The following is a 21354-nucleotide window of genomic DNA, read 5'->3' as shown; positions in this document are numbered from 1 at the left end:
CTTCGAAATGCCCAATGTTTTAGAAAGAAGGAATCCCAATTTATAAATATTTAAACATGTAATTTAAGATATTCAGTTTTGTACATGCGTAAATATTTAAGTTTAAAGTTATTCTCTCTTCTCTTGCCTAGTACAGTATGATAGTATTGTATATCATAGTCAAGACTCTGGGCTATTAGAAAAATTATACATTAATATTTGTGAAAAAAAGTAAAAAAAATGGAGAGAAGAGTGAAGTTTTCAGCATTTTCATGATTTATTTGATTTTCTTCTCTAATTTCCTCTCTTCTCTGTCGTTTTTCTTGGATGCGAACCCTAGATCACCTCTTCTTCATCTTAATTGCTCTTATTTGTAACTTGACCTATAAATAGATTAGTAGGTTAGATAGGGATCATATAAAATACATGAATTAGGCATAGGTTTATTCTTCTTCCAAACCCAATTATAAGTGAACTGGAATTGAGGATTGATTTTATCTAAATCCATACTTGACCTGACCCAGAACCCACCCAACCTGGCTCTGCCACCCCTAAATAGCAACTTTGACTTCCTAAATTATAGGCAACAGCTCATGTTTCCGGTACAAGTGTCACTCTATTTTCCTGCTAATGTTGAAAATCTTGAATACACCATTAATGCTTTACTAAGACCAATCCTTATCATGGATCGCTGTATTTGAATTACTATCATTTATAATACACCCAAAACTTTATTTTCAGTAGCCAAAGAAGAACATTTGGTTGGGACACAAGAAATTTGTGCAAATATTAAAAATTATTTGAACAGTAAAGTTAAGCAATGCCTAAACTTGGTGCCAGTAAATAGTTTGCTGAGTCAAAGATATATCTCAGCACTACAATACAAAATAATCCATTTGAAAGTTCCCTCTAGGCTTAGCATACAAGCACCACAAGATAGAGAATCTCATAGTTGACTTTAATTTACCGACTTGACCGTTTAAATTTTGATGGAATTCGTTTTTGTTAATTGTACATAAATTTTTATAACATGTTGTGCATGAATACTAAAATCTGCATCATATTTATTTTATAAAGTTGAATAAAGTCCGAACCCAATCCAAACCGGATCCGAATTTTTTTAAGTTGGAACCGAGTTATCTATGAACTCAACCCAAATGACCCATTGGATCAAAAAGTGTAGTCGTGAGCCTAACCCAAACCGATCTTTTATTAGGTTGGATCTAGGTTCAAAATTAAGACCCGAACAAAAAATCGAGTTAGGTCGAAGTCACTCATGACCCAATCCAACCCAACCCATTTGTACCCCTACTTGATACATTCAAAGTAAGATGTCCAACAAGTTCAATTATACTAATATTATTAGGGCTTGGTTTATGCAAAAGATTAACTATCTATGTCAACTGGTGAGGATTCAGCTCAATCTCAAAGAAGTGGCTAGGTAAAAACACCAAAAGCTCACATTTAAATGGTTCAGCACCCATTATGACCCAGGGAAAAATAAATAAATACTTGGCTGCTCATAGTTCCACTTGAAATAAAATAAGAGGAAACTTGGAAAACTGATAACAAAAGCTTGGCCTAGAAAATAGAGGAAGTCCTCTTTCAGCCCGACTTCATGAGGAGGGAAAGCCAAACTGGGCTATAACTTGATGATTCATGCTCCCTTATAAAGCTTTTCAACTATTCCCATGTAACTCCAGCTCATTTCCACCTTACTATTGCAGAGCCCCATGTAACTCCAGCTCCGAAACCTGCAGCGGCAATGGTATTGCCAGCCTGCACCCTTCCACTCCGAACAGCCTCATCTAATGCCAGAGGAATGGATGCAGCACTTGTGTTCCCATAGTTAGCCAAATTTGAGATGACCTTGTCCGAGGGCATCTGCAACCGGGTAGCCACGGCATCTATGATCCGTTGGTTTGCCTGCCATGCCGATTGTTGTTGCCACTTTGGTTCTGAATGAATTTAATCATGGAGCAATAAGAATTTGGCATTAGCAGGAGCTGGTTACCTGATGAAGCAGCAGCCAGTCAATGCTGGAACTTGTGAGGCCAGCTTCTAGCAGTGCAGCTTCAATGGACTGTGGCACACACCGCACTGCGAAGCGGAAGACCTCCTTGCCATTCATTTGGATGCAAGAAAACGATGATCTTTTTGCAGGGAAAAGAGGTGCACCATTATTGTTTGAGATGAGCTCGGTTTCCTCATCCTTGGCTATTGCATTTAGGTACCTACAGTGAAACCACAGTGGTTATGAGTGATCTGAAAGCAACGGTCAGAAAATGTAGAACAGGAATGAACACTTTTCATGAAAACTTGAATAGCAGATTTATACTTCTGGCCATGACCATCACTGTGGAAGTCAAAGCCAAGCAAGCCATCTTCCTCGTCACTGCAGGCCTGCAAAATTTGAAAAAAGTAAACCTACCTTTCAAAAAGATATTCTTTACATTTTATAGTGAATAATACTAAAAATAATAACAACAATTCAATTATGTAGCCTGTGCATGCACCAAAGATGATAAACATATATCCAAGAGCATATCAAAACATTTGAAAGAACTGTTTCTATTAGGATGTTAGGCAATAGCATGTTTTTATGTACCACTATTATAAAATCACCATCAAATCTCTCAGTTATATACTAACATCCATCCAACTAGTTTCTCTACTGATTGCAAGTGAATCCCTACGTTACCTGGACCCTTCAATTTAGCCTAAAGTACCCACACTGGAACTTAAACATGGAAATTGGTATGGCACTTGAACACGGATCTGAAAGAAGAACTGCTTATACATTGAAAGGATCCGATGCTTAAATACACACCCGCACCCAACAGAGGAACCAAAGTCCATATAGGTGAATCCTGTTATCCAAACAGCTGATCTTAGTTACAGACATAAACTTTAAAGTGCTCTACTGTCACCTTGTTATTCAGTTGTTTTTTGTCAAAATGACATTCTTTATGAAAATTTAGATAAATCAAAGGATAACATCTTTGGGATTGCAGGATCTTTTCAGAATGTGTCCAAATAGAGAAGCATATGTGTGTGAGGACTCAAAATCCTCCCCCAAGGATTGTCATTAAATTAATGTTAATATATTGTCAGGATGTCATCTTAGCTTAATGGAGACACTGCACTGTATTCAACACATATACAAACACACATTTCTGATTGTATAGTACTTTGTAGTGGATTATAATACTATTATACTGACTTTCAGAAAAAAAAAAAAAAATGGTGCCCACCATCAAGAGTGTGTGCCACCAAGGACTGCTATGCCGGTACCGGGCCGCCCTAGACCGGTTGTCCGGTGGCATGGGTCGGTAAGGCCTCATATTGTGCCAAGCCTGTACCGACACAGTAGAAGAGGCGGGAGAGAGAAAAAATGGGAGAGAGAAAAAGAGAAATAGAGAGAGAGAAGGGCGAGGCCGATGGAGAGTCATCAAAGGGCCGGAGAGCCGCCGCACGGAGGAGGCAGAGGCCGGAGAGCCGCCGCGCGGAGGAGGCGGAGGCCCTCTTCCACCTCGTCCGAGCGGCTACTCCCCAGCCTCCACCTCCTCCGTGCAACGGCTCCCCAGCCTCCACCGGCCGGCCTCCACCTTCCTTTCTCTCTCTTCCTTCCTCTCCCTCACCCTCTCTCTCCCTATTTTCCTATTTTCCCTTCTCCTTCTCCCCCTCCGTCGTTGGTTCTCGTTTTCGTTGCCGGTTCTCATTTTCGTTGCCAGAACCATCCCAATCCGCCGCCGGTATAGCTCGAGACGGTTCCGCTGACCATGTGTTCCACTATGCCCGTGTCCATGCCCATTGCATGTTGGCACTTCCCATGCCACTGACTTTACTTCCAAGAAACACAAGAAAACCTATTACTAAGTTAACCGCTTAATGCCACTTTACTGAAAACACCTACTTTAAGATCATATGATATTATAAGAAAGAAAAGAAAACATAAGAATTCACTTAAGTAGTTCAAAAACGTCAATCATACAATCTGGCACTTCAAACAGGCAAAAATTCTAATATCAACATTAAGACTGGAGGGTACTTCAATAAGAAACTCCAAAACTGTGCTTGAACACCAAGTTTCTAAAAAGGCTAACAAAGGTAATGTCATATAGCATCATGTAAATAAGTGTTCTTGCTCCAAGTTTCCTAAAAACTGAACTGCCCAAGTACAACATTGATAAGGGATGCAAGCAATACAGGGGAGAGTTCAGATAACTTTTAATCTTCTTTTCTTCGTGTTTCACTTTTCTGTCATTAACAACCTTTGCAAACAGTTAGTTGTTCGTATCTTCATAAAGACATGTCAGCAACTATAAATAGCGTGAGAAGTCCGGCTATGGAACTTGGTATAAGATGGCTGAGCCATTTACTTAAAAGACAACCTTAAGCTTGAGAGGAAAACAGAAATTAAGTTACTTGAACTAGCACAGCACCAGCAGCATCACCAAAAAGTATGCACGTGCCCCTGTCTGTCCAGTCCACAAATCGTGAGAGAGCATCTGCACCAATTACTAGGACATTTTGGAACCCACCACCTGTCGTTGATGCAGCGTAGTTATTAATTTTGTCGACTATGCAGCTATGCAAGAATTGCCTTTAACCTTGTATAAATAATTAAATTACCTTTAATAAAACGAGTTGCTGTGATCAGGCCCACAACAAACCCGCTGCAAGCTGCTGTAGCATCAAAAGCCCAAGCATTTTTGCATCCTAAGTCTCTCTGTACCTGAATTAATGTTTAGTGTTTACCAAGAATGATGTTTAAATAATAGATCTGTCAAGACAAAAGGAAAATCCAATAGAAAGATCCATAATTCAAACAGAAAAATGGTATAGCTTAGACAACAAAAGCATTGCATTTAATACAGTAAATTTTTTAACATAAGGGATGAAGATGGAAAGCAAAATCATCCAGTACCATCTCTATAACCAATAAACTCAATAAATGAACCAAATGCATGCAATGAAATTCGCAACTAAGCGGAAAACTTCACAAGACTATGATATACTCATAAGCCTTCATCAGCTACTGCAATTTCCTAGTCCTTTCAGATAAGAAATATCACTTCAATATTAATAGCATTTTTCGCATTTCTGATCAGTAACCTGGGTACACCTCTGCAGCTCCAAGGCTATAAATAGCATCACTAGATAAGTTGGTCCAAAAACATATCAATTTTTTTATCAATTCAAAGAGAAAAAAAGGCAATCAAAATTCAGATTTTGTCATCCTCCTCTTACTCACAGGAGGTTCCAGCCAGTAATAAGTATTCCAGAAAACAACGTTAATTGCTCATCCATGAAACTTACAAAAGGAAGTTGACAAAATGCAAGTTAAACAACATACAAGAGCAGACGAAAAGTAGTAATATTTAAAGTTGCAAGGTGCAAACAGTCCCTTGCCTTTGGACTTGAGAGTAGACTCACTAAAACATTCCATTTAAATCAACTAACTTAAGCATAAAAAAATGAACCATGGATGGATACTATTTCTTCATCTAACAGAAGATGGCCCAACTTTGAGAATATCATTTAACAGCATTGTCTTGATAGCATACCCGAGCACCGCATCCAAAAAGGTCATCTGGAGTAGATGTGCACATAATTACAAGGTCGACATCATCAGGCTCTACTTGAGCCATTTGAAGAGCCCGCTTTGCTGCTTCCACAGCCAACCCACTCAGTGTTTCATTCCCTGTCAAATTAAGCTAATTATATACAAGTCCAGATATAGTTTTCAATCATAAAAAATTTGAAAGACAAGTCTTCTTTGGGTGCATAAACAAACATAATATGCATCGCAAAATAGAAGTATTGTGTAGAATTTTATTTGCCTGCTATAGGACAACCCCTTGAATTATTCTATCCTATTTATGAATTCAAATTTTTGAATTTTAAAAGTTGAGATTTTTCAGGAGGTATTTGCCTGTTCCGAGGGGCAGAACACAAATGGAAAGAATTGAAGATATGTACAGAGGCAACGGCGGCGCGACGAGGGGGAGGGGGTGGCAAATGTGGATTTGAAAAATTATGCTCAAAGTAGAAATTATCAATTTTGTGTTTTCAGAACCTTCTTGAGATCTCATTAGGGGCGTCCATGGGCTGGGTTAGGCTGCACAAGCCTAGACCTGAAGCAACCCCCTAGGTTTGAACCTCAGGCTCGAACACAATCCGGCTTGGCCTGGTCTATGTTTTTGGGCCAGCCCAGGCTCAAAATATGACCCATTAAATTTTTACCATTTCTATAGCTCAGGCCCAGCTCGAAAATTGACCAAGCCTCAATTCCCAGGCCCAAGCCAGGCTTGCAAACCTAAAAGCTGAGCCCAAGCCCAGTTTTTTCCTTGTCAGGTCTTCAGGCCGTTGAGGCCAACTCAACCCATCGACAGACCTAGATCTCATCGCACAATGACAAACCCCACATTACAAAATTTTCTAGTATATCCAACCATACCTAAGCTAACACTTGTTTCAATGTAAGATTAGGAATTACCTAGCTATCAAATTGAAGGCTTAATAATGTTGTTCTGTACATAACATGGTCTTCCTACCTGTTCTATTTTCTGGCTGCATGAATATCCTAGTGCGCTCCACCAGCCTCTTAAAATGCCTTATTTTGGGATAGAGATGTCTAAAGGTATATAGAGGTCATTGAAAACATTAGGCTTAGATCCCACAACACCAAGTTGTATATATCACGTGGGGTGGTTCATGAATTTTTCATTTTAGAAAATAGTTTACATGCTGATGAAGTTGAGATGTGTCTAACAACATTCCCCTCCAAACAAGGCATGGTAAGGATACATTATATCACCACATCAAGGATGGAAGTAAAGGAATGATATATTAACAATACAATACCTGTGAGGACACGTCGATTACGAATCCCTGTACGAACAGAAATCCATTCATCTGAAGTTTCGACAATTTGTGCAAGGTCATCATTAGAAATCAAAAGCTTTGGCACAGCCGATCCACATCCAACAAGCTTTGAACCCATTCCAACAACTCTGTATATTTTCTTGCTCGATTTAGAAAACAGAATCATAAAAGTGCTCATTACATGATCTATCAAATTACTTTCCAACTTCATAAACATCTTTAAGTCGCTTAAAAATTAGAGATCAAGTTATGAACACTATTAACATAAGTGTAGCAAAGTAATATGTGTAGCCCATGGCATAAACATGCAATTTGAGCTTTGGTCCCTGGTTCAAAGCCCACAAGTTTTTGAATCAGGGACCAAAGCCCACCAGAAAAGAAAAAGGCACCAAAAAATAAATTAGAGATACAGCCTAATATGAAAAAAGAATATACTGGACAATCGTTGCTAATTCAACTATATTTAAACATATATTGCTTGCTTACTGACTTTCTTACAGGTAGGACATCCATTAACGTATATATTTTAGGAGCAAACTCTTTTTTAATAGTGTTATTGGAGGTGGTGACTGTTGTTGCATTAAACATGACCATGAAGTCAAATCAACTTTGAGTTTATCTTCATTAGTCATCCTTATTAAAGGATACATCCTTTGTCATTGTCTGCTCCTGAATCCTTCTTTGGAAATTTCTACTTATGCTATTCTCAGTCTTTCCATCCCCCTTTATTGGCCCTTCCTCACAAATTTTAATGTCTCCTAACTGGGACCTCCTAGACCCTCCTTAACATGCCCATCCCATTTATATACCTTCCTTATCAACTTCTAGTCCTAGTTTTCCTTCTTTAACCACATAAGCCAAATTGTGAAAGGGCTGACAATCAGGCAGGAAGTTTATTACAAAAATCCACTCAATTATTCTGCAAAGCTCTCACTGAAAACATCATGATGATAAGGCCCAGTAGTTTCTGATAAGCTTGAACTCTCTTTACTGCCCAACCTTTTCACATGGAGAAAATTGCAACCTAGCAAGATTTTCCCTTGAACCTCGAGGGAGCGTGGCAGCCGCATGCTGATCCATCAGTATCTCTCTCCATCTATCATGCAATAAGTCTGCTGGAAATGCATATTAGGGCATGTGAATTTTACTTAGAGGTATGGTTAATAAGGTCTTCTGGAGCATGTTGGAAGAAATTTAGTGGAACAGCAAAACAAAGTACAATCGCCACTACCCTTCCATGTCTACCTGTGAAAATCTAGAGGCCACTAAATTGAAATCAAGAAATATCATCTTTTCGCAAAGCAAGCACTTGAAACAGAACGAGCAGTGAGTGGCAAATAACAATAAAGTGTGCATGGGAGTACATACTGTAGAGAAGAATTCTTGGCCGCATTGCAGCTGTCAGTGAAATAAAATGAAAAAAAAAAAGTTTTGCATACCTTCCATCCAACACCAGTTTTCAAACAATAGCCAGTCATGTAATTCGTATATTCTCATAAAATTACTTACAGCGCTGGAATTGGTGAACAAGACTGGCATAAAAAAGAATCCAACGTCTGAATGTCATTTGTTAATTCTACAAAAATTGCAAGTATATAAGCAACTGTTGGACTTCTTTTATTTTAAAAGTGAATCTGATATATTGATTGAAATATGGCACAGTAGATGGAGAAAATAGTTGTAAGACATTGACACAAAGAAAGGCCATAGCTTTAAAAAAAAACTGTTTAGTCTTTCATTCCAACAGGGCTGACAAGACTCTCCTAATAACAATCTTGAAGAACACACACATGCACCTTCTAAACTTGGTTTGGAGAGAGCAACCATCTAAGATTAGTTGTTTTACAGAAAGCAACATATAAAGGTTGAAACTGACGACCACTAATCCTATCAAGTAACGGTTGATGGAGAAAAAAATCTCTAGCCAGACATAAATCCATAGTAACGGGGGAGTCTGGAGGAGTCTGGACTTGATTTCATTGTCTAAATTACCTCTTAAGAAAAGCAAAACATTTTTTAAAGTGAATGAAAGAAACCAGTGTACTTCACCAATATCTGCTATTGTTATTCTTTCCCTTCATATCCTAGTTTTTGTGTTACCAATTCTTGCAAAATATTTTAATACAAGAAGAAATCCATCCCGGTACCACCAAGACCCGATCTTTCCTCAGGGAAGGAACCCCAAAAAATAAATAAACAGATAAATAAAATTCACACACCTCCAAGAAAACCGAAGTATCAAATCATGATGCGGTAAATTAGCAATGGAAACAATACCACAAACACTAAAATGCATCAAAAAGGTCTCAGGCGAGAGGGAAAAGAAAAAAGAAAAAAACGCATGCCTTGGAAGACGAGGCTTGGAAGAGGCGGCAGCGGTTCCCAGGACGTGGTCCTCCACACCGCCGCCCACGGTGGCGGCGCAGCACTTGAGCGGCGCCCTCCTCGCATTCCTCGCCGCCAAGAAGAGACCGGATCGGAAGAGGCCCGAAGGCGCCAGATCTCTCCCTCGGAAGCAGGGGGCCGGCGGAGAAACGAGCCCGGGAGCGTTGGACATCGAGATTGGCAACAGAAGGAAGGGAAAACGATATCGAAGACGGGATGGATCGCCTCGAGATCTCAGAAGAGGAGGAGAAGAGGAGGAGGAGGAGAAGGAGGAGGAGGGGAATAGAGGAGGGAATCGGAGCGCATGGAGACGAGATTAATAGCTTGGAGAGTCGGTCTCGGTCTCTTTCTCTCTGGCTCTGCCCACAGCTTGGGAAGCTCCGCCGAGGGGCGATGAGGCCGAAACGAGGGGAGAAGTCCCCGAAGCTTGAACTCAACTACTCCCTCTCGCCCCACCGCCCTCTTTTTTTTTTTTTTTTTTTTGTTGATTCCTGTCCTGCGGGTGCTTGTAGCTCAGACTCTGAACCGGACCGTAAATGTGAGACCGGGCCGGGCCCACTAAGCAGCCCGAAAGCGATCCATGGAGAGAATAACGCCCGTTGCGGTGTTACCCCACCAACTACTGCCCCGCACGTGCAGACCAAGTGAGATGGAGCGCCGAGTACGAATATATGTAAAAAGAAATTGCATTCCAATTCTGTGGGCAAAAGGAAGAGGATTTACCATCCGGATTCTAGAATAACAGGTTCTTCATGCGTTATCAATCTTCCGAAGCACCTCTAACTGATAACAGAGGCCCGTATGCATGACCCTTAGTCATGGGATCATGATTCAGAAATATGACAACAACTGTTATGTCATCATGGAAATGCCGACGAACCTTCTTGTCAATCGTCAAGACAACTGATTTATTGGATGTATTCGTACTCGTCAGATATGAATCATCCGTCTTAGATAAAAAAAAAAAAAAGGATTAAAAAAGAAAAAGAAGATACATTGTTGCTTTGTTTTTAACACCAACGTCTCACACAATGCACACATGAAAACAGCCAACAAAGTCAAAAAAAAAAAGCTGGTAAAAAAATAAAGAACATCCGCTTGGTTCACTTAGAGAAACCCGCCAAAGTGATGTGCCGCATAGGAGGCTACCCAGTTGGCTACACTTTTTACCTTCTTATAAACATGAGTAGCCCCGAAAGGAGCTACAGCCCCCTACGAGCCTTCAAATGTCGTAAAGCAGAAGCTAACCGTCCGATGCAGTATATCGACCTCGAACCCACTCGTTTACCATAATCGAATCTCCTTCAAAGTGGATACAATCTGCATCCTAAAATATGCCTCGCATAGGAGATGCCTTCCCACGTCGCTCACAACTAAACTCTAATGGCCAAGGTTTCATAGAAGCCTGAAAACCTCCGAAGAATACACTTATACTAACAAAGGGCTAGCAATTAAAAAGACGATCTAGGCTTGAAAAACTTTACACAGTCAAGAACGATAAGCACCGTAGAGGTACCAGTATTGCAAATGTATGATATGTATCTTGGGCATGAATTACTTATGCATGACAATTTATTTAATTAAGTTGTGAAAAGTATAAAATACAGAATGATCTATTTATGCCGGTTGATTGATAGTCCATCAATTTTTCTTTTCTTTTTGATGATGCAAGATGCTTGAGACATATCATGATCAATTAACCAGGTTAAGTATTTTTACATCCAATGTGTGTGTTAGAGAGTGAGAGAGAGAGAAAGCACAAATCTATGAGTGATCTATAGTTTTTTTGCTGACAACAAATGGCTAGGATTCATTATAATTATAAAGTGTTGCAATTCAATGAAATTGATAAAGGGATGTCCAACCAAATTTTCTGAAAAAAATCACTGGACCAGAAAGGTGGGTTTGTTGAAGGTGGACCTGTTGGCTTTCCATGGGCCTTCAGATGATTGGTGCTCCCTTTGATGAGTCGAGTCATCGTCAATCCTGCACCTGGCATTGCACTGTTACGTTATCCTAAAACTCGACAGTCTCACGTTATGTTATGTCATTCTCCAGTATTCAGCCATGCCTTCGAGTAAAATACCTTGATCCAGGATTCATTATTTGAGCTGCAGGTTCCTTTTGACCTTACTATTTGCATCATTGACGTTAGTCTAGGAGGTCCTTATCAAGCAAAATTAACAAACTTTGCTTTTTATCCAAAGATTGAGACTTAATCCCAACCTATGAAGTTGGCCAAAATTTTCCATGCTGAGTTGGAACAGACAACTTGCTGAACATTTAAAGTTTGAACCCGTATCACCTGCTTTGCCAGTTTGTTTCAGTTGGAGCAAAAAACTGATCTGTGAAACTTGAGTTTGACAAGCAAGGTTCTGAATGTTGGTTTTATGTATCACCACCAATCATTGCTCAAGTTGGAGCTCTGAGTTTGCTGACTCAGGAACTCAGATCCAGAACAATGTAGTTTACAGAACTATTCATGGATAATTAACTCTGGATCAGCTTAATTTTCTAATTTTTAGATTGTCTGTCATATCCCTGTTGTTTATATTGCAGTTGCTGAGGGCGGCCATGTCTTCGAGCAGGCACTTCAGAACTTCAGATTCCTTCCACCATTGTTAGCAGAAAGCTAGGCTGCATTACTTTTATTGTCCTATGAAGGTGAAAGTTTCAGTATTTCAGGCCATATGATGGATACTTGGGCTCTTCAACATAACAAATTTTGTGATTTTTTTTTTAATTCTTTATTTATTCGTTCTTCTTTTTTAATACATGTATTTTTGATTTTTCTTAGTTCCTCTCTCACATGCATACAAGTGAGCGCTCATGCATGCGTATACACAGATATCTTTACTTTGTTTCTCTTCTTTAGAATGACCATTACCAGTATCCATGTGGATCCTTTAGAATGAACCATCTGATTGATCTTGTGATAAAACTTGTGTTGGTTGATTGTGCGAGGCTTGCTAGAATGTTATTTCTTTTATGAAGATGGGTGATCAACTCAGTTCTGTTGCTTCGTTGATATCGTTCACAAGAAACTTGTGGTAATAACCTTCTGTTAATCTCGACCAAGGCTGTTTTTGAGTCTCTGCTCCGTATTTCACTATGGCATTTAAAAGAAATCTTTGGTCGTAGTAATCTCTATGGGGAGCAAGTTAGATCTTATCTGTGATTGATATTTTTGATAGTTGTGAATTGGGACTTGTTGCAGTGATAATTTTTAGGATTCTATTCTTGGATGGTGCTTTTTTCCAAAATGTAGATCTGTATAATTATGATATGGGAAGGTTTTCCTCCCTTGCTCTTAAAAAGATATTTTTTCGTTAATTTTGCTTCGAACTGAGGATTGCTTGACAAGTTATTGTCATCAATGCATCATTTGCATCAATTATATAAATCTTTAATATCTAACGAAGGGAGACCATTTCGTTATTAGATTTCTTTGCTATCAAACTGTCCTTCTATAGCGGGATTTTTAGAATTGAATTGCCTTTCTGAGAGTCCCGGTACTCCTTGTTGTGTATCACGTGATCAGAGTCCCGTTTTGACTTTTGAGTTAGAAGGCTTGTAAGAAAAAAAAAACCGTGTGATACTGCCAAGAAAAAATTGTAAATAAAATTGAATTATAAAAAAATGAAAATTTAAAATTAATTTTTCTCTCAAATTTTGGTTTTCTTTCACAGGAAAAGCTTTGTTTAGTCCTAGGTTAGATTTGTTAAGAAGCAGGGGGTAGGAAAAGCTTTGTTTAGTCCTAGGTTAGCTTTGTTGGACTCTTTCTAGCTTGAGGGCCAGTTTTTCAATCATGGCCATTCATGTAGAACATAACAGCTGGTTCAACCTCGAACTAAAGAATATCTTGACGAGATGCAAGTTCGAGTACATGCAACTTAATTACCAATTCTATATCCTTATTCTTTGAGATCAAAGCATAACCTGCAAGCAAAGATGTCAGAGAATTTTTTCTTTACCCAAGCTAGAAGAGTTGGATAGTGTATCCCGATCTAGAATTTTTTTTTTTTGACTACATGTGCTTGTTGAGCTAATGTAAAAAGATAATCTCACACAATTGTATAAGGCATTGACAAGCAGCTATAACCAATTCACTTGCAACTATATGCAGTTTTGAGATTATGCTTGTCGAACCTAGTTAACTCTTGCATCATTTCTTTGAAAAATGATTGATGATACTCTTATTGTACACTGTTCAATATAAAAACTTTCTCATTCCCAAAGTACCTCTCTGATAAAATGCCTTATTTACAAATAAAAAATATATCTTTTTCCAAATATTTCTATTGTTATTGCCAGTTAGAACTCTTAATATAACTAAAAAAATTCTGGCCGTCTAAATTATCATAAAAGGGAGATTCTAGCTATATAAAATTTTCCATCCTGCATTGAACTTAGATAACGAGCCTTCAGAGCCTCCCTAAAAGATTACATCGAAGAAATTGTTGTTAAAAAAAAAAGAAGAAGAAAGATTCCTGCATATCCTAATATCCTTATCTGCACAATGAAATAATTTGGGTCATAAAAGCCCGGAACGATCCATTAAATGCCCTGGACACCGCCCGATTCCGATCAGACGGTTTCCAGGTGCACGGGTTCCATTGCTGTGTCATAAAATATTCGCTTCTCCAACGAATCCGCGCGTTCGACCCACTCCGAGTCATCTAACCTCCCCACGAAGGTCCGCCAAAAAAATTCCATATCGCATTATCACTAGCTCGCAGGAAACCCAATTGATTCCGGTGAGAGGTAGCTAGGACAAGATGGAGGTGACCATATCCACGTTCAAGAGATAAAAAGGGAGGTGAGCGTTTGGGGAATTTGCGAGCCTCTTCAATGGTGATCGGATTAAAAATAAAATAGAATAGTTCTTTCCAAAAAAAAAAAAGCTATTGGATTTTTCTCCTCCCTCGCTTCTCCGGGCGATCGACGCCGCCTTTAGAGAAGTGGAGCGCGGTAATCTTTTTCTTCGATTTTTGTTTTTTTTATTAGGTTATTTTTCCTCTATAGTTATCGGAACGAATTACCTTCTAACTTTTCGTGTTCAATCCCAGTTCTCCGCTTCGATTCAGTAGTTTCTTGATCCGATCGCGCTCCTCTTTTCATATTGCTTCGTTTTCCATAAATTTGTCGACACTTGGATTGATTGATTCGAGGTTCAGATCGAATCTATTTTTCATTCTATTTTTTTGGTTATTTTATATAATTTGGTTATTATATCACGAGATTTATAAGGGATTTTATTCGATGTTCTCAATATTTCATTCTGTTTTGCTCGTCCCCAATTTGAATAGAAAAATAGATATGTCTTTCTTGGATTTGATATTTGTTTTCTGTTCTTGTATCTAAATTGGACCGAGTTATTTTTTTCTTGCAGATTTTTAATTTTATCTAGCTTTGTATCTGATGAATACCTTATAAAGAATTTGGGCGACTTTCTGTGTTTAAACCTAGAGGGTTTCAATTAGCGATAGCTAAAAAAAATCGAATCATTAACGGTAGATGGAGTTGCGGAGGGAAGCTCCTACCTTGCTGGAGCTTTGCAAACAGTTGGCAATCTATAATGTTAGATACATCGGGAACGTTGAAGCGTTGGATTTGCATCTGTTGAAGGATATTTTACCTCACTGCACTATTGATCAATTGACTCGCATAGAAGATGCTACAAAAGTAAGTCATTACGGCAGTGGCAGGTTTTACTAGCTTCATGAGTCTTACTGTCAATGGGTTTTTAGCTAGACTGCACTCACTTGAAGGTTGGGTGTAGACATTGATCACAGTTTGTTTGCCTTCCCAACATGGTTTCAGGGAAGGGACCTCAGTCCAGTGACCGATGACTTGTGGAAGAGATTCTATGAGAATCAATTTGGTGTGGATAATACAAATAATGTCATCAGGAAGATGAAGCAGAAGCGAATAGTATTTAAGTGGAGACGTCTCTATGAGGTTTTTCTTTTTCCTTCAACATTCGCGCCCTTTAGTTTTAATCAACACTGCTTCCATGATTTGTTTATTCGCGGTGATATTGTGTTTCAATGACCAATGAACTGTATATTGGAGAAAGGATTTTGTATTGAATTAGGTCATCTGTCTGCAGGCAAAGATGAAAGTAATCGAAGAAGAACAAAATCAGATAGCTAAAAAAATTAAACAGAGATATGAAGAAAGCGAGGCTAGTAAGTTATCTTTCTTCTCGCTTTGTGGTTTTAAAAGTATTGCTATCATCAGTTTCTATGCATATAACAGAATATGAATTACTATTGGATGGATAATTCACAACGATTAGTGTTGTTGGTACAACTTGATGCTTACATCCTAAATTGCGGCATTCATTTTTAACAGGGCTACTAGTTGTGTGAAGTTGCTTAGGGCGCATATCTTCCCTCCGACTATGAATAAATCAAATCCAGTTTTTTATTTTGTATTTGCATAACCCTTGTGAACTAAGTTATTTTTATTTTTATTTTTATCACTAAAGACCTTTGTCAACTACAATGCTCTAAGGAGTTTACATCTATATGATGATAAACTTATGCCAAAAATGAAGATATATAGGCGGAACACCACTTTCATGAGAGCATCAGTACAACCAGCAGGATTTGATATAAGTGGTTGTGTAGTTACAAGAACTCTAGCAAAAATTGTCAAGGCTACACAATTATGAGGTCTCTTGTTCCCCTATAACAATTCAAACATTTGTGATGGGAATTTGATCAGATGACATAATGGTGCAGTACAAAGGCGCAAATGACGGACTTTAGAAGGACTCGTGGCTGGCCCTTGCTGGTCAAAGAACGGATATATATCAAAGGTGATGAATTGACTTTTTTTTCTTGGACCTTAAGCTGATCTAGAGCTCTAATTCTTTTAGGATTTATTGTAATTATATTAGCAACCTAGCATGTGCAATGCATGTGTGAAGCAAGATGATAAACAATACGCATGCTACCATCACCTAAAGGTTACAACTTCTAGTCAGAAGCCAAACTATTTTGTTTCTTCTTCTTCTTCTTATCCTTTATTTTATCTCTGTTATAAGTACAGCCACTCCAATTTCATCTCTTGAAAAGAAAATCTGTGGCTACAGTGATTATATGAAGCTTTTTCTAAGAATCACATGTCATCTGTCATGATGATGGCTTTCTGTTGCATCAATTAAATCCAGAGTTTCTAAGCCTACGAAATGGTCTGAGACCTAGGTGGACTTCTCCAGTACGTCCTGCCATTATAAGTATATTATAAGTATGGCTCTTTCCATTGTGCAAGCAAGATTGGTTGGATTAGCCCACTTTTCCGTAGGTTATGTATTCACTTATGCAACTTTCTTGATTGGACTTGCTCGTCAGCCTCTTTATGGAACACAAGGTGACAGCTCGCTCTCTTCTTATTTTCCTTGATTAGCTATCCAAAGCTCTCACAAGAAACCCTTTTTTCTTTCGATTCAGTGTCTGAAGGATGAGTTCTTCCTTGAGTTTTCTTTGTAATAAAGTAATGGACAGGTAGTTCAGACATCCTAAGGACCTCTAGAGTTGCTTCTTGTTGGTAAGATTGTAAGGGAATTTTTAAGATGCTGGAATGAATTTGGAGTGACAAGTCTGCTTGGCAAGGCTGCATAATAAGTGACACCTAGCTTCTGGCTTCCCCTTTTGTGAGTATTGTGTGCCAAATATTCAAAATAATTTCTGTTCAAGAACTTAAATAAAAAATTCTTGAGAATGACTTTTTAAAAAGCAGAAGCAACTCCAAACATGCCCTTCCTCTCATTATGCCATTTCTCTCTTCTGTACTTTATTGCTTTTCGTTTTGTGCTGAATGCTGCAGGCAAATCAGATCTGAAATTCAGATCTGGATTCATCTCTGCTCCAAAATTAATCTGAACTTGACTCCTTAATTTAAGTTCTGAATTTGTTTTATGTTCTTAAGTGTGAAAAAGGCTGTTTGTTGGAGGCTTTTTCAGATTACTCTAAATATGAACAAATTCCATCACATTTATCTCAATTAATCCTAATTCTCCATTGGAATTACATCACATCAATTAAGCAATTAACTTACCATGAAGGACAGCTGGGGGCATTGACTAAATAAAATGATTAGAGCAATTATAAGAGAGAAAGCTGGCAGATAATATTGATCCACATGAATGTCACCAAAGCCCTTGAAATTGGAATATAAAGAAGTAAGGTGAAAGGTGCATGGTGGTTTAAGTCTAAGGGAAAAGTGAGGAAAGGAATATAAGTGTGTAAAATAAGGGAGCAGAGGATCTTACCAAAGCAAGAATAGAGGACTTGAAAGAGGAGGAAGAAGAAAAAGAAGGGAGAGAAGGAAGAACGAGGTAGCAGTCTTTTTCCTTTGAGGTTGGCCAAGTTTAGAGACTGTGATGCCACTTCTGGGACTTTATCTCATGAAGGATAGGTCAATCAAAGATCCTTTAGAAATGAGAGGTCCGGTCAGCCTGGGCTACCTATTTATTGTTCCTTTTCGGTTGCAGTATCCTACTTTGATTTCTTTAGCTGACTGACAACAGCTTGTACTTTCATTTTCTGTATTTTTCCTTGTCAAGGTCCATGTAAAGTAGGACTTATCTATTAGTTAATTCGCTGACTATCCTAATATAATTCGCTGACTACCCTAAAATAGGATGATGACTTCATGTGACAAGGTGTCTCTCCAAGTCGTTGGTGATGATTCTTTGGGTTTGTCTGTGGTGATGGCTCCACCAAGGTGATCTTAGCCACATCTTGCTGGATAGGTCGTGGACACCTTTGCTCCTTATCATTAGGCCTTAAACTATCGAAACAAGATTGGAGATCCTTTATTCATCTCCTTCCATCCTTCTTATCCTTATTTCAACTCTAAGCAGATTACATGTCCCCAAGAAAACTCTAGTAAAGTTGAGATTTTGCTCAGCCTTTCGCAAAACATTATCAACACTTAATTGAAACCATACCATCAATTTAGAAAAAGTCTTAATTGACAACTATCCAAATCTACAACCCTAGCTCTAGACTTCCATTACTAAATTTCCCTTGAAATACTGTCTTCATAGTATGATTTGATCATGTAACTAAAAGCCCTTCACTAAATCTAAGAGTTGCAACCTGATCCTGCATCACGCATGATTTGGGCATCTCTACCAAGCCTCATATTGGTGCATTGAGAGAAGCAAAGGAAAAGGGGGACAGTTGGGTAGTCTCAGGCCTTGTTTGGACCGAGGGTGGTGATCAAGAAAAAAACTATGGCCTACAAAAGAAAAGGGAAAAGATTTAAAGAGGAAAATGGGCTGGAGAGGAGAAGAAAAGGTGGAGGAAGGTTGTGAAGGAGGGAAGATAAAAAAAGGTACACAGGAAGCAGATATACATAGAAGAAAATCGGTGAAGCACATATGCTTATCTAGAATTATTCGATGTGATATCACAAATTTAACCTGCGGTAGGAGACCCCAATGGAAGTGGGACAGAGAAGGGAGAGGTGATACGTATAGAGGTTAAAGAATCAAAGATGATACTTTTTAGTTCCTAGGGTCTTGCTTTAGATCAGCCTATTATATTTAAGCAGCTCTATGTTGGACCTCACTGAGATATAATGTGTGTGCAAACCAGTGGGCTGCATTTCAGTATCCATGCACTAGTCACTTGGTAACTTGAGTGGGGATGTGGACTGCCTTGACATGATAAGCATATGGTTATCCTCTAACAGATGACTCCTAAGTTATTTTAAAGAAAAGAATATTCAATGGGAGCTTTGGTTCTCTTGGACATGGTGAAAATTGTTTTCACATCAATGCTCGGTTTACTTGATTTTATGGAAATATTCCTTCTGTCAATGCATTTTTGCAGCATTTATTACATTCTATTTTTATTTTGCTAGATAATTGATAATACCTTGTCAAAAGATGCAGAACTACTCTAGCTTTGTGGTTACATCATGTTCATATTCTAAGTGCTTTCAGTCAATGAACAACTTGTTTTTGTCCTTTTCATGTAGAGAGACAAAGCCGACAAATCCGACTTTGTAACAAAGTTCCACCTTCAAGCGGTAAAAGAAGCTTTTATGGAGGTATCATTTTTGTTACCTTTTCATTCCTGTGCTTTATTTTGAAACTTGTGGACACCAAAACAACCTACATCACTTGCTGGCTACCATGATTTGTAGTCATAAATACTTGATGATGCTGATGTTAAGAGATGTTGCGTGTTGGGTAGTTTGCAAGTTAATGTACGCAGTGAATGTTTATAGGAAGTGGATCGAGCAACAGCTGTTCCAATTTGAGGGGCAACCTGATGAAGAAGGCAAAAATGGAATATCTTAATAGGTGACGTGAAATTATCAGTTTTCTTTGAATACTCTTCCCCCCATTTATATGACTCTTGATGAAGCTGGCTACTATTTCTGGTTAACAGCCATGAGGCAAGAATACATGCAGCTATGAGAAAAAATGCTTTGGAAAGAAAGAGCTTTCCAACCCAAAGGTATGCCTAATTCTCTTTCTCGCTCTTTCCATAAGTTTGCATTTCTTGTGGTTGTACATTTGCAGGCTAATATGTTCCAACATTCTTAACATGTTCGTCTTATCATCTTCTGCTATACTTGTTTACTCTTGCCTTTCTTTCTTTAACTCATGCTCTTATTTCTTTTTTTGCAGTACCCCTCGTTCATCAAAACCTAATAATTTTTCTGGAAATTCATTGTCCAGTTCTAAATTAGCAAGGCCAGGGGAAAGAAAATAATAGCAATTAAACTCTTACTTTCGGGGTTCCCTGTTTGAGGAAGCAGGTTTATTTGTAATGTGCTGGGGGCTCTGCTCATGGAGTATGTGTGCTAGTTTTATATTTGGTGCATCCAATGGTCTGTCCCCTGGTTGGTGGTCTTCATTGTTCTTTGACCGCTCATCCTTTCTTATCTCCTTTTTCCTAAGGTCAGATATTCTTCTATAACAAGGAAGAAAAATTTGTGGTTACATTGTTCATGTAAATTTGAAACATTCTCTCTATATGATGCCCCTTTACGTTTCATGCATTTTTATGATGAATTATCAGTAACAATCTAGGACCTTACTAAAAAAAGCTTGTTGGAATATATTATTTGGATTTCTTGTATAAATATCCAAAATTTATTCAGCGTATAATCGATATGGGACTAAACCCATGCTCGTATGGGTTCTTACATACCCAAATCCAATCACAAATATGTCTGTGTTGTAATACTTCCTAGTTTACATAGAATATGGGTTGGGTTTTCTCTGATACCATTTGTAATAATCTAATTTTTTTTTCAAAAAGTCTGAGAGGAATGTATTATTTGGGTTTTTTAATTATGCAAAATTTATCCAGTAAATAATCGATAAGGGATCAAGCATATGTCTGTACAGATTTTTTTACATCATTAATATAATTTTTTTTTGATTTTAATTGTTGTATGAGCTGATTATCTGTCTAATATTTTATGCTTTCTAACGGGGGCATGCTTATTTAATATCACTATGCCTACTGCAACTCATTTCGCATGGAGTAAAAGTACTTTTGCAGCGGGTACACCAGGATTTAATATATAGATTTCTCAAGGATGTCTGACTTCTAAGATAATTATGAATCTTTCTGTGCTACTAAATCTTAATAATTAATTTGGGAACCCTATTCAGGTTAAATACTATGTTTGAATACCAAAATTGGGTCTACAAGTGGATTGCCACTTCTGTGGTACAGCGGGCTTCAACTTTCCTAGTTTTGCAATTAAGACTTATTTCATGTGAACTTGTGATGTTTGACTCCTTTGTATCTTGAAGAGATCATTTTGTATTGGAATTCATTATTCTTATGTTCAGTGCGTTACGATCTGATCTACTACATTTAGTTAGATTACCACTACTAAACCACAATGGTCCATAGTGGTAACATATTTTTTCCTTCTTGATATTGATTGAGAAATGACGATAATTGGACATTGTCACTTGATTTTGCTTACGTGAGGTTGTTTAAAAGGTGTTGTGATACCACTTGTTGCGATAGATAAAGAAAAATAACAAAACAAGAAGAAAAAAATAGAAACAAAATAAAGACATATAATATTTATATAGTTCAATGTATT

The 21354-nt window shown here is 38.1% G+C and overlaps 2 protein-coding genes across 4 annotated transcripts; one reads left to right on the top strand and one right to left on the bottom strand.

The window, feature by feature from the left end:
- Positions 1–1411: 1411 nt before the first annotated feature.
- On the bottom strand, positions 1412–9729 carry LOC103716414 (3-oxoacyl-[acyl-carrier-protein] synthase III, chloroplastic-like). Its single transcript, XM_039134304.1, has 8 exons — positions 9216–9729; positions 6850–6998; positions 5550–5686; positions 4615–4717; positions 4408–4526; positions 2318–2382; positions 1994–2213; positions 1412–1905 (listed from the first exon to the last, which is right to left on the bottom strand). The coding sequence occupies exons 1-8, from the start codon at positions 9425–9427 to the stop codon at positions 1684–1686; spliced, it is 1227 nt and encodes a 408-aa protein (XP_038990232.1). The 5' UTR covers positions 9428–9729; the 3' UTR covers positions 1412–1683.
- A 4345-nt stretch (positions 9730–14074) lies between these two features.
- Positions 14075–20286, top strand: LOC103720002. 3 transcript variants are annotated; one of them, XM_008809505.3, is made up of 8 exons: positions 14075–14226; positions 14773–14940; positions 15079–15216; positions 15368–15446; positions 19255–19326; positions 19507–19582; positions 19671–19739; positions 19913–20286. In XM_008809505.3, exons 2-8 carry the CDS (start codon positions 14773–14775, stop codon positions 19995–19997), a joined length of 687 nt encoding a protein of 228 aa, XP_008807727.2. In that variant the 5' UTR covers positions 14075–14226; the 3' UTR covers positions 19998–20286. The 3 variants fall into 3 exon arrangements, with proteins under 3 accessions (XP_008807727.2, XP_008807729.2, XP_008807728.2); XM_008809507.4 differs by having other exon boundaries at positions 14083–14226; positions 14725–14940; XM_008809506.4 differs by having other exon boundaries at positions 14083–14226; positions 14648–14940.
- The last annotated feature ends 1068 nt before the right edge of the window (positions 20287–21354 follow it).

The sequence above is a fragment of the Phoenix dactylifera genome, chromosome 15 (genome assembly GCF_009389715.1).
Source record: "Phoenix dactylifera cultivar Barhee BC4 chromosome 15, palm_55x_up_171113_PBpolish2nd_filt_p, whole genome shotgun sequence".
Taxonomy (NCBI): Eukaryota; Viridiplantae; Streptophyta; class Magnoliopsida; order Arecales; family Arecaceae; genus Phoenix; species Phoenix dactylifera.
The sequence above is the reverse complement of the archived record's forward strand: the minus strand, read 5'-3'. Positions and strand labels throughout refer to the sequence as shown.

Coding starts and splice junctions, on each gene's coding strand:
- LOC103720002 (XM_008809505.3), top strand. CDS start 14,773: ATGGAGTTGCGGAGGGAAGCTCCTACCTTGCTGGAGCTTTGCAAACAG. Junction 14,941..15,078: donor GCATAGAAGATGCTACAAAA/GTAAGTCATTAC, acceptor ACATGGTTTCAG/GGAAGGGACCTCAGTCCAGT. Junction 15,217..15,367: donor AGTGGAGACGTCTCTATGAG/GTTTTTCTTTTT, acceptor ATCTGTCTGCAG/GCAAAGATGAAAGTAATCGA.
- LOC103716414 (XM_039134304.1), bottom strand. CDS start 9,427: ATGTCCAACGCTCCCGGGCTCGTTTCTCCGCCGGCCCCCTGCTTCCGA. Junction 6,999..9,215: donor TCCAAGCCTCGTCTTCCAAG/GCATGCGTTTTT, acceptor GAAAATATACAG/AGTTGTTGGAATGGGTTCAA. Junction 2,214..2,317: donor AGTGATGGTCATGGCCAGAA/GTATAAATCTGC, acceptor GTTTCACTGTAG/GTACCTAAATGCAATAGCCA.